At 36.9% G+C, this 12,838-nt stretch overlaps 1 protein-coding gene across 1 annotated transcript in view; it reads right to left on the minus strand.

Annotated features, from left to right (window-relative positions):
• Positions 1-12,838, minus strand: part of LOC128108571 (transmembrane protease serine 11C) — a 52,731-nt gene that overhangs the window by 14,546 nt on the left and 25,347 nt on the right. Inside the window, exons 4-5 of the mRNA XM_052735299.1 lie at positions 8,026-8,093; positions 4,335-4,495 (exon numbers count right to left, since the gene is read on the minus strand). Of these exons, the coding sequence (XP_052591259.1) occupies positions 4,335-4,495; positions 8,026-8,093 (229 nt within the window). The remainder of the gene's footprint in view (positions 1-4,334; positions 4,496-8,025; positions 8,094-12,838) is intronic.

Genomic DNA, 12,838 nt, shown 5'->3' on the forward strand with positions numbered 1-12,838 from the left:
GTAGGGCTTCCCCATTAGGAAGTCACAATGTATTTGATGAACTCTAGGATAATCACCACTTTGGATGTGGTTGTCCCTACAACGTTATCTCTATTAGTTTCCTTGTGATGGTGTAATAAACAATCACAAATGGTGTGACCTGACAGTTTAATCTCTCGTGGTTGTGAAGGGTAAAGTCTGAAGTCAAGATAGCAACAAGGCTCTGGTGAGGAATGCCTCCTTACTTCTTTTAGGCATCTGGTGCTCTAAGGACTCCTTGGTGTTCCTTGGTTTATAATTGTTGCTCTAACCTCATCTATCACATGGCTGATTTGAGTTTATGCTTTCAGAGAGACTTATTAGGACACTGTTCATAGGACTAGGGCTACCCTAATCCACTACGATAACATATTTTTAAAAAAATTATTTTTATTAAAATGATATACTTATTTTTATTTTATGTGCATTGGTGTTTTGCCTGCATGTATGTTTGTGTGAGGGTGTCAGATCCCCTGTAACTGGAGTTACAGAGTTGTGAACTGCCATATTGGTGCTGAGAATTGAAACCTGGTCTTCTGGAAAATCAGCAAGTGTTCTTAATTGCTAAGTCATCTCTCCAACCCTGTATGGTATCATCTTAATTTAGCTAATTTAATCTCTAAGGACTTGGTTGTCAAATATAATAGTCCCCATTTATTCTGAGGATCTAATACAGGGTCTTCAATGGGTCCCTGAAATTTAGATATGGTTTCTAGGTCTTAGACTCAAAAATAGTAAGTAAAGAGAAAATAAAAAGAGCTAAACAAAATAACACAGCAAAGTCAAATGAGCAGGGAAAGGAATGAAGTGATTTAGTGCAAATGAGAAGCCCTTCTCTCATCAGGGAGTTGTTCCATGACGCTAATCTTTCTTCCCCCATGCCAGACCACATATCCAGCACTGTAGAGGACACAGAGTCCTTGTGCTCACAGATAACCTCCAGGGAAACCAGGAATGTTAAGCATGCATGGTTGCTCTTCAAAAGAAGAGATGTATAACTTGTTTGTCACCCAGAAGACTGGATGTGGTTAATAGCCTGGTGACCTTTGTGTTATCTGTATGGCCACAGGCTCCCCCAGACTCTTACAAACAGGACCAGAGGTAGTTAAAAGCCTACTGACCTTTGCACTATCTGCATGACCAAGACCATACCAGATCCTCCCCCAGGCCCTTAAGATGACACACGTAGTCTATCTATAGAGCCTATCCTTATGAAAGAAGTGGCATATTCTTTGAAAAAAGTTTTGATGTAATCATGCCTTATTGTATACATGGGATTGTGTTACACCAGGAAACATTTTTCCAAATTACACTGTACTTAAATATGCCTAAAATAAATTGCTCGGTGTCAGACTCCTGAAGTTTGAACCAGCACCATCTACTTAGTTGTGTTGAAGCAGTTTTCCTGCTGGCCTCATGTGGATCATTACTCTGCCATTCCTGGTGTTTGCAGAGACCCAGTCCCCCATAGGGTGATCTGAGAAATACGTAATCATAAACACAAGACTTCAAGACATATGTTTTTGAAAAGTAACATATTCTATGCTTTAGAATGTATTAATGAGAAAAAAGATATCTAAGAATAGAGTATGAAAAATAACATTTCTGTTTTTCTTAGAAGCAGACACCCTCTTTATTCCAGAATAATAAGACCTTGATACCCAGGGTTGTGATTCAAAGAACAACCCAGAAACTATCAAATTAAAAAGAATAATCATCTACCTACCTGTCTGTCTATGTATGTATGTATGTATGTATGTATCTCTATTCTTTTGACTTCAAATTTTTTATTATATTCATTTATTAGTGTGTGTGTGTGTGTGTGTGTGTGTGTGTGTGTGTGTGTGTGTGTGTATGTGTGTATGTGTGCACACGTGCCCGCATGCACGCACACCCACACGCACATTTATGTTGGGCATGTGGAGGTCAGAAGACAATTTGTGAGAATGGGTTCTTTCCTTCCACTATGATCCCAGGGACTAATCTCAGGTCACCAGACTTGTTATCAAATACCTCTACTTGCTGAGCCATCTCACTAATCCCCATTTTGTCCATTTTGTCGTGTGTGTGTGTGTGTGTGTGTGTGTGTGTGTGTGTGTGTGAGAGAGAGAGAGAGAGAGAGAGAGAGAGAGAGAGAGAGAGAGAGAGAGAGAGAGAGAGAGAGAGAGATGTTCCATCAGATTGCCTGTAGGCAAGTCAGTTGGCATTTTCTTGATTCATGAGTGATATGGGAGGACTCAGCTCACTGTGGGCAGTGCCAGCCTTGGGCTGGTGGTTCTGAGTTGTATAAGAAAGCATACTGAGCATGCCATGAGAAGCACATCAGTAGACACCACTCCTCCATAAGATTTGGTTGGGTTCCTGTCTCCAGGTTTCTGTCTCCAGTGATGTGTGTTTCATCATTGACTTCCCTCAGTGATAGAGTGTTGCCCACGAGTGAGTTATAAGATGAAAGAAACCCATTTGTTTGCAAGTTTCTTTTGGCCATGGTGTTCGTCACAATAATAGAAACCCTAACTAAGACAGCTTTCAAATCTATAAAACATACATATTGAGCGGTTTTGTTTTCTCTGGATAAAAACTCAGTAATTAGTAATGACTTGTGTTAAACCTGTCTTTAAATATTCTTTATAATTTATCTGTTCTCCAAAATCTTCACAACAACCATAAGGAGTATTTTTTATTCTAATCCTTATTTCTGTTATGACATGGTTAGACAGAGGCATTCAAATGTTAAGTAAATTTCCCAAAGTCTTACATATAGAGGACTGAAAAACCCAGGTATCAAGCCATCTAATAGCAGAATCTGTGGTCTCAGCCACTGTCTTGTATTGCCCTTTTTTCCCTAGTCACATTGTAGGATACTTGTGCTTCAATCAGCCATTCATTTTAATTAGCAGTTCTGGCTAGTGGCATGTAAGGCTTCGTCTTAAATATATAGAGATTTTTTTTGGTAGATTAAGCAGCATGTGTGAAATGTACTTCATAGCCTTGGCATATCCGTTGTAAGTAGCTGAGCTAACTCGTCATCATAAGAAGGTCATAGTATTCATAAAGTGCTGAAACAGCGGCTTTGGCTGCCAAATAAATTTCAAGATCCCTATGGCACAGACCTACTTACGTCTTGACCAATGATTAAAAAATCATCTCAGTGAGGGCTGTCCTGGGTATAAGCCCTGTATTAACGTGTTCCATTGTGGTTTTGGGAGAATGGCTTTGTCAGCTGCTGGGTTTGCTTCTACACGGGTGAAACCTCACTCAAGTTTTATGAGGCACCTAACTTCTGATGAAGGATGAAGAGGGAGGGACAGAGAGTTTCCAAGACTTCAGACAATACCAGAGCACAGCCTGTACTTAACCTGCTTCATTTAACTGTTCCTGTCAACAATGTAGTTTGGCAGTGCAACAGGACTACTAAGAAAAATCAGTTGTTTGGAAGAGACCACCAGAGTGCTCATTTCCCTGAGATCTTACATAATATTTAAAATTTGGAAGGATGCTGGGAATATAATATTTCTTTTATGTCTTTGTTTACGTAGTTAGCAGATAAATTTCTAAAATTATCTCTTTGGATCTTAATTCTCTACAACTTGGAAGGCTGCTTTCTTCCTGTCTTTTTTGAGGCCACTATGTGTATAATGAGGAGGAAGGCTGTGAGAAGAAACATCTCAGGGAAGTACAATTCAGCAGTGGCTTCTCATCCAGGAGAAGCACGTTCAGATCTTGCTTTTTAATGTTTTAATGTCCAATGAAAATGGATGCTTGTCCTAGGAGCCCCCACCCCAATCTTTTAGTCCTTCCCGTAGAAGTGGCAATATTTTCAGTTTCAATTCTGTTCCCCAAATTGTCTGCCTTATTCTTATAATAGGATTTGTAGTTCTAGGAACTGACAGCCTGTCCCAGAGATGACTGTGTTTTATCATGCTCCACGCTATTCTCACAAACCAGGAATAAGTTGTTTCCTCACTAAGAATAAGAACCAGATTCTATGTGACTATGTGAGACAAGTTCCATTAAATGTGTGTCAAGTAGGAAGATGGATTTTTAAAAAGTTCCATCAATCCTGGCAGTCTTCATTGTTGAGACTGTTAGAACGAAAGTGGGCATTATGACTGCAGAGTAAGCCACAGTTTAGGCTGCTGTGTTTTGCCCCAAAAAATGTAATTTGAGATTCTGGTTACTTTCACAGCACACAAAAATTGCTATCGTTTTCTGTGGTACAACATTTAAAGGAAGAAATTCTGCTTCATGTGTATAATAAAACACCATATTCAGATTGAAAGATGAAAGTCATTCCATACCATATGTATTCTTACCTGAAAATTTAAATGAGGAAAAATCTATAAGTAATTCAGTTTGGCCTTTGAGCTTCTGATACAAAATGGTTTCAACGCTGTCCCAGAATTTTTCTACATTATTGCTATAACAGGCTTTAAATTTCAGCACAACATGTATCACCACTTTCCCATTGGCTTTGCTGTAAAACATAAACAGATAGAATGTCATTTCATGATGGAACCTCTATCATTTTTAGTTGCAGGGTGGAGAGTTCATAAAGGGGCAATGGTTGACACAATATAGTGGAACTATTATGTTTTGTGAACTGTAGAGTCCTTCTCAAGGGAGAGGAGACAATATTTTATGGATATAATGAATGAGTTGTTTTATTTTTATATCCAGGGAAACTGAGTTTGAATTTTATATCTAGTATCTGCCACTATGATTATATAGCAAGTTGCTGTCATTCACTTTTCCTGGTTCTAATCTCCAAAATGGGATGATAATCTTATTTACTAGTTTTTAAAAAATCATTACAGATCAAGAGCTTCTTATTAATGGATATAGAAGAATTTTGAATATCACAGTAGTGAATGAAAGTTGTTTGTTAATACAAATGAATTATGAACCCAGTATGAACTCTGTAGGGAGAACTAGTAGAAAATAATGAACAGAAAAACAGGTGAAAAGGAATCATCTATCATTTTTTGTTTTATTTTGTTGTTGTTTTAAAGGTAGTCACAGTTTAAAATAGTGAGCCATTATCTATTTACCTGTTGAATATCAGGACTGAGTGTTACAGAGTGAACTCATTTTACTTGTCATTCTAAATTGAAGATGCAAATGCATAAACTATACATTTTTTTTTGTTTTTTTGAGACAGGGTTTCTCTATGTAGTTACATTTTACGAGGAGGTAACTGTAACTGACTCTAGAGAAGGGCTATTACTTACAGCTTTCTATTTCTGTGTCTTACAATGGCTTCCTAGAACTAAAATGCATTTCTGCATCAGCAAACCAGCCATCTGGAGCTCTATGTAACTTAGAACCCTACAGCACCCTCTTTCAAACTTTCAGGACACATGTGAACAAAAATGGAAACTGTGCTCAAGATCCACGATTCCCATAGTGACAACAAACCTTATTTCTATTATTTTCTTCTGTTATATTTTTTTAATGTGATTATTATGTTATGCCTTACTGGAGAATTTATTTTAATTTGTTATAGGCTTGATTAATTTTAACCTAAATTTGAGCTTTAAATATATCCAGGCTGACTTCCAATTGTATTTATTTGTAAAATATCTAGGGGGATAAAAAGGAAAATTTAAGTTTATAGGCATTTGTATAGTCTCATATATGTTCAGCTAAATTCAATATAGTTTTAAAATGCTGGTTATTTTTGTGGATCATGAAGGTTTAGAAACTTTTTGCTGGATTTTTGTATGGTTGTTCTCATAGGGATATGGAATTACTACATTTTAAGAATGGTTTTCCCTACATGAATGATTGACTAATTCATTTTGGATACGTCCCTTCTTTCCTGAGAACCCCTTGACTTTAAGATTGCATCAAAATTAATTAACACTAAAGAATCATTTGAAATGAGAAGTTTGGTTTTATGCTTCTGTGTGTATCTAACCCTGGGTAAAAAAGAAAACTACTGTGTCTCCATGGGTGTTAATTATTTAGTTCCCATATAACATCATGCACAGGATTTTTCTCATTGTATTTCAATAATGATATGGTATTTAAGTAGCAAGGGACAATATGACATATCTAATCAAAGGGGGAGACTGTCTTATTTAAACAATAATCATTAGCTTACTCAAGAACATCATTTCTACGACAGAAGTCAGCAAAAGCCTCCTAGTTTTGTTCAAGTTGATGCTTCTACCCCATGATCACAGCTTGGTTCCATCTGGGGTCCAACAGAAGTCTGTGTTAGTTTTTGTGTACATGACTGTGTTATGCGGGGATTTAGAAACTGAAGGTCCCCAGTACCTAGATTATCAATTTTACATACTTTTTACCTTTATAAGTACTAATTAATGATTTAATTATCTGATTGGTTTCTAAATTAGTAATGAGGGCGTGAGTTGTATTTTATTCTTACTGAAACTTCCTAATGCCCAGCAGAGCTCACATCAGTTACTTGAAGTGATGAAGAATGAACACGTATTTTAAAACGGAATTATATTAGCTCCATTCTAAGCTTATAGATAGAATATTTTGGATATTATTTCCTGTTGGGTTAAAAAAATCTAGTGATGTAGGAACAAATAAGAGGTGGCAAATAGTTTTTGAAGAACTGTTGTTAACTGGGATCTGTTTCTTTGTGACAAAAAAATTTATCTCCTTTATCCACTCTCCTTCCCATGAACCCCCTTGTCACAGAGGTGGGGTTCTAGGGACATAACTTCTCACCTTGTCAAATATGTGAACTCCCAACTGCTTGAGCTTCTTTCTATTCATACCAATCTCCCCCGATTCTTTGTTCTTTATCTATATGTATGGACATCTTGACTATGTATAAAGCTGTGAAACTTGACTTCTGTAGGTTCCCAAACTTTGAAGGAGGGAAACCTAGTATGCACTATGGATGTATTTTGTCAATATTTAGCGTCTGTTGCAAACTGTTAAACACTCAGTTCCTAGATGTTTTGCCATCTATTATTTATCATTTATTTTATCTATATACTTCTTAATGAGAGATGCTTTCAATATGTATCCCCATCTGGCTTAGAAATTGTAACCCCCCTCGTATCCTCAGCCCCCTAGTCATGGGGTTACAGGAATGTTCCACTATGCCACAATAGCTTTTGTCTGTTGTTGCCATGTGGTGTGGAGGACTAGGGTGGTAAATGAATTTGATTTTTAAACAAAAATCCCTAAGTCCTTTTTTATGTGAAATGTCTCTACTTTGAATGAACCGGTTGCAAAAATTATTTTTTTTATTCAATGTGTGTGTGTGTGTGTGTGTGTGTGTGTGTGTGTGTGTGTGTGTGTGTGTGTTAGCATTCATGTTATATCAGAATATATTCATGGATATTAGGTCAGAGAACAGCTCTCTAGTGTCAAATCTCTCTGGGACCCTAGGATGGAAATTGGGTCACCAGGATGTGTCCCAGTGCTTCTACCCTATAAGTCATCTCAATGTCCCTCTTTTATTCATGTTAAAAAGTTTTAAGTATACTCTCAATTTTAGATATACTTTTTGATTTTGTACCGTCAAATAAAAGCAGACCATTTAACTTTTATCTGATGCTCATAATTAGTTGGAATTCATGGTTGTAGTTTAGTCAATTTGTATTTTTACTGTTTTTAGATTTATTTATCTTATGTTATGTGTATGAGCGTTTTGCTTGCATGTATGTATGTGAACTATGTGCATGCAGTACCCAAGGAGGTCAAAAGAGGGTGTTGGCTAGCCTGGAATTGGAATTATGGATGGGTAGTGAGCCACCATATGAGTGCTGGGAACTGAACCTAGTCCTCTGCAAGAGCAACAGGTGCTCTTAGCTGCTGAGCCACCTCCTTAGCCCTGTAATCATTTTCTAAAAAGTGATAAAACATTATATATATATATATATATCTGAAGCATGGGGAGTTTTACTACACTAAATTCAATTTTATTTCACACTTAAAGTTGCACACCACAGAAACACATTTTGTTGGAAAGCAATGTAGAGGTGAAGGTCAAACTGTTTCTAATGCTGCTATGCATACCTTACTTGGACAGTGTGAGATTTGACGTACTGTTTTCTCAGGTTTGATTCATGGAATGTTTCATTCATCTAATAAAAAGAAAAAGGGTTAATGACATGATTTTAGTTTTATTAAAAAGTTTCTATTACTTTCAAAAATTTGAAATACACCTAAAAACAAACAATAGTACAACAAACCATCATCCAGCTTGACTTCATATGCCAAAATATACTGAATTTTACTTATTTATAAATCACTTAAATTAAATTGTTCCTAATTTTGATAAAATATATAATGTTCATGTCTTCCAAATATCATGAAGAGCAGCATGCTAAGTTATAATATTCATTTCGAAATGGTGAATTCAATGGACTAGTGGAAATTATGATATTATTTTTATGCCATGTGAAAATTTTACTGAATATCAATGTAATAAAAGTTTGCAGTAATATGCATAGAGGAGATGTTTCTAAATTGTATGTGTGTGCATGCATTTGTGTGTATATATGTATGCATGTGTGTATGTGTGCTATGGCAGACCTGTAATGCCTATATGGCAAGCTATTTTTTTTCCTTTTCCAAGTATATGTCATTGATTGGCTTAAAGGGAGATAGTATGGCATAGGTGTTATTAAAGGCGAGAGGGGAAAATGGGTGGGATACTTTAACTGGGGGGGAGGGGAGGAAGAGTAATATGGAAAGAGAAGGAAGAGAGGAAATAACACTAAAAATGTTTGAAAAAGCAATGGGGAAACACATTATTTTATAAGCTTATTTAAATTTATTGTAACTTATATTGGAGTTACATTCACATGAGGTGATAATGTACCCTTCCACATACACAAGAGTCCTAGACTATCTAACAGAAACCCCAGTTCCAGGCATGTAAAAACCTTCTTTTGAGTTGTTAGTCAGGAGCTTCTAAGAGAATCTCTAAACAATATAGGCTATTACTGCCAGTGGTTGCCTCCCAGAAATTGAAAATAGGGCCCTACTGCCACAGACACAAGTCATTTTGAACACAGGACTTAGAAGAATCAAATTAGAATTGACCTGGAAGCCTCCTCCCTGAAGATTGGCTCTCACAATATCTAGAGGAAGTATACAAGCTGCCAGGGGAGAGAAGCAATCAGTAGTCCTACCTATGGTGCAATTTGTGGCAGCCTTATCTTGGGGAGAGAGACAGCCAACAGTTGTCTAGCTGGACACAAGACCTGCTCAATCTGAGGGAATTCATGCCTGCTACTGTAAACATAGCCAATTATTGATGCCTAGAGAGATCATAGACTTAGAGGAGAAACCATTCTTCCCATTTTTTCCTAAACTAATATAATTTCTAGTTGTATTCTAAATACTTATCCATATATTAACTTGTAAATGTAGCTCTTAAAGAAGAGCTTCTTTTTGCAGAAGATGGACACTATTACAGAGATCTCAACTGGTCCACATGCAGAGAATAAATGGCAGTGGAGGTACCCAAACCCCAGTTGATACATCTACACTATAAACCCCATAGCTAAATCTTAGGGAAATCACAGAAGAAGGTGTGAAAAAACTTAAGAGCCAGAGGACCAGGATGCCTGTTGCAAGATAGTGACTTTTAGACTTAATAGGGAAGCTGTGTTCATGAAATCTCAACAACATGATTGCCTAAAAGAAGACCTGCATAATGACCATAAAAGTCAACACGCAAACATGGGTTGGGGATACTTTTATAAGACCCCACCCCTAGATGAAAACTTGCAACCATTCAATGGCTGCTGAGAGGGAAAATTAGTTTTCTCCATGAATAAGAGACCTGATAGGTTTTCCAAGTGTTCAGTCCTAATCACATGAACACACGAGGAACAATCAATAGACTTAAAAGTTTATGTGTGTATTTGTGTGTGTAACAAAATTAAAGAAGAGGTCTTGCATCTGACAAGGTGTTGGGGGCACATGAAGTTAGGAGAGAGAGTGGAGGGGGCAGAAATTATATAAATACAGTATGCACGTATGAAATTCTCAAAAATTAAAAGAATGCGATGCTATACAGAGAAGTCTTAAGAGAAATTTTATGTAAGAATCACTTTCTCAATCACTTCTCCATTTTCCAATGAAATGGATGACTTCCTACAACAGGTCTTTCAGCATCACTATATAAGATTTTCACCTGCTATCGTTTGCATGTTGGCAAAAACACTCCTCATAAACATCATCATGTTGGAATCAACAAACGGTTGAATTTTTATTTTTCATTCTGCTGCCAAGTAATTGTAATAAGTACATTTATTCAATAAATGTATTATCTTATGGAATAAAACTATAAATAGTCTTACTTTTTAAGTGATTTAATGGAGAAGAGAGATGATTAAACATAACAAGAAATAAATATATAAGTATAGTGGTTTGAGATATGATTGATATAAAGATGTGAAATAATGAGATGGAGTGATTCAGGCCTCAGATAAGGCCTCTTTGAAGGAGTGATATGTGAATGGGACCTGGAAGATGGAAAGTTGAAAGCAAAGGGAAGAAAAGGATAGTTTTCTAGGTGAAGGGAATAACAATTGTGAAGGTCGCAGGTAAGAACAGACTGGTGTATTTGAGGGATTTATGACTCAAGTGACAAGTGTCAAGAAGACATCATACAAGTTGTATTTGTACAATATGTAGAAATAAGATTTCAGAGGACCTTATAGGCCAAGGTAGCCTGGATGTCATTGGTAAGTTCAACAAATACAAATATTATGAATATTAATAATATTCATGAATAAATAATCATATGTTCTATTCTTAATTCCAATATATCCGCCTCTCCTTGGAGTAGAGACAATTGATTTTTTATAAGAATCAAGGAAATAGTGAGATGATAAAAAACTTTCTTCTGCATGGATGAATCAGGAATCCTGAGAACGTTCTGTAAAGAAGGACCCATGTCAGCCCTTGGAAAGGCTCAAGATATCTGTGGATACCCAGGAATGAAGTTGACTATGTTTTTTTCTAGATCTTTCTGTTGCTCCATAAAAGTCAATAAACCAAAAGGCCAGTCTGGTCACATAGCAAGCTCCAGGCCTGCCAAGGTTACGTAGTGAGACCATGTCTCAAAACAAACAAACAAAACCAAAACCAAACAGGAACTGCAAGGGTGAAGCAGTTCTATTAGTGCCGTGTGCAGAAGACAGCACAAGGTTTCTTTATGGGGCTTTTGGTGTGTAGAAAAAGAATGCCTTGGCCCCAGGTTAAGCTGGCAGGATTTAAGAACATCTCTCTTTCCATCTCATGGGGTTGCCTTAGATAAACAGGCAGTGGCCAGCAACAAAAAGCAAGAATGAAAACAAAGGAGCCCAGTAGGCTGAGAACATAAACAGATGAAGTGTCCACCCAAACAGAGCTGCCAGAGAAAAGATCACAACTTGAATAACAATTGCAAAAAAAACATAAAATAAAAACAAATTTCAAAACCCTCACATTTAAGAATACTGAGATATATACATATGTATAGAGAGGGAATTAAAATGCTAGTACTGAAAAACAAAAATTTCAAGATTGAAAATTTAGTAGTTCAGCCAGGTATGGTGGCACATGCCTGCTGTGGGATGTCCTGTGTGCTGTAAATATATGTTGCTATGACTGATTGATAAATAAAACGATGATTGGCCAGTACCCAGGTAGGAAGGATAGTGTAGGCAGGACAAGGAAGAGGAGAATTCTGGGAGGTGGAAGGCTGAGGCAGGCAACTGCCATGATGAGGAGCAGGATATAAAGTACTGGTAGGCCACGAGCCATGTGGCAATGTATAGATTTATAGAAATGGGTTAATTTAAGATATAAGAACTAGATAGCAAGAAATCTGAGCCACATGGCCATACAGTTTATAAATAATATAAGCATCTGTGTGTTTATTTGGGTCAGCGGCAAGATTGGCAGGTGAGAGCGATTTGTCCTGACTGTGGGCCAGGCAGGACCAGGAGATAACCCCAGCTACACATGTCGTTAGTCTCAGCTTATGGGAGGCAGGGGCAGTGAAACTCTACGAGTTTGAGGATAGTCTGATCTACAAAGCTAGTTACTAGGCTAACCAGTGTTGCATAGTGAGACCTTTTCTCAAAAAAATACTTAGGTCTATTGAAAAACACAAATTTCTGTTTTTGAGACATAAATTTATGATTTGAAATGCTAACTGGAGTAAATACCAACATCTCAAAGTATTAATGATATTCTTTACTACATTTACCAAGAGGTATTATGAAAAATTGTTGTTGATGGAGTTGGAGGAAGGGACTCAACTGAACTACTGGGGTAAATATGAGTTATTTTAACTTTTTGGATAGTTATAAGGAAGGATTTATTAAAATTCTAAACTTATTAATTTTATAAACGTTAGTCTAGAAACTTCTCAAATGTGAAAAAAATATAAGGATGAAGGTAGAATTGCTTTGCTTGTTTGTTTGTTTGTTTTTTTACAATGACTATTTATATTAGTCAAGGCCTGGATCCAGCAGGTATCCTCAAATATAGAAGCCCTTGAAAACATAATCCTGTATGTAGTAGTTAAAAAAAATCGCCCCCTGAATGGTTTTATAATAAAAACCCAGAGACAGATATTTAGGTAAATGCTAAAAGATCAGAGGAAGCAAACCACAGCCACTTCTCACTTCGCCAACTCCTCAGCCAATCCTGTCTCCATGAATCCTCAGACTGAATGCCCCTGAGTCCTCTAGTTCCTGTCTCCTCATGCCTTATATGCCTTCCTCCACCTAGCCATATCATTTCCTATCTCAGTCTTCCTAGTGCTGGGATTAATGGTGTGTGTGCTTCCCAAATACTGGTAGCAAAGGCATGAGATCTCAAG

This window comes from Peromyscus californicus, unplaced genomic scaffold (assembly GCF_007827085.1).
Source record: "Peromyscus californicus insignis strain IS unplaced genomic scaffold, ASM782708v3 Scaffold_13__1_contigs__length_99412109, whole genome shotgun sequence".
NCBI classification, from domain to species: domain Eukaryota; kingdom Metazoa; phylum Chordata; class Mammalia; order Rodentia; family Cricetidae; genus Peromyscus; species Peromyscus californicus.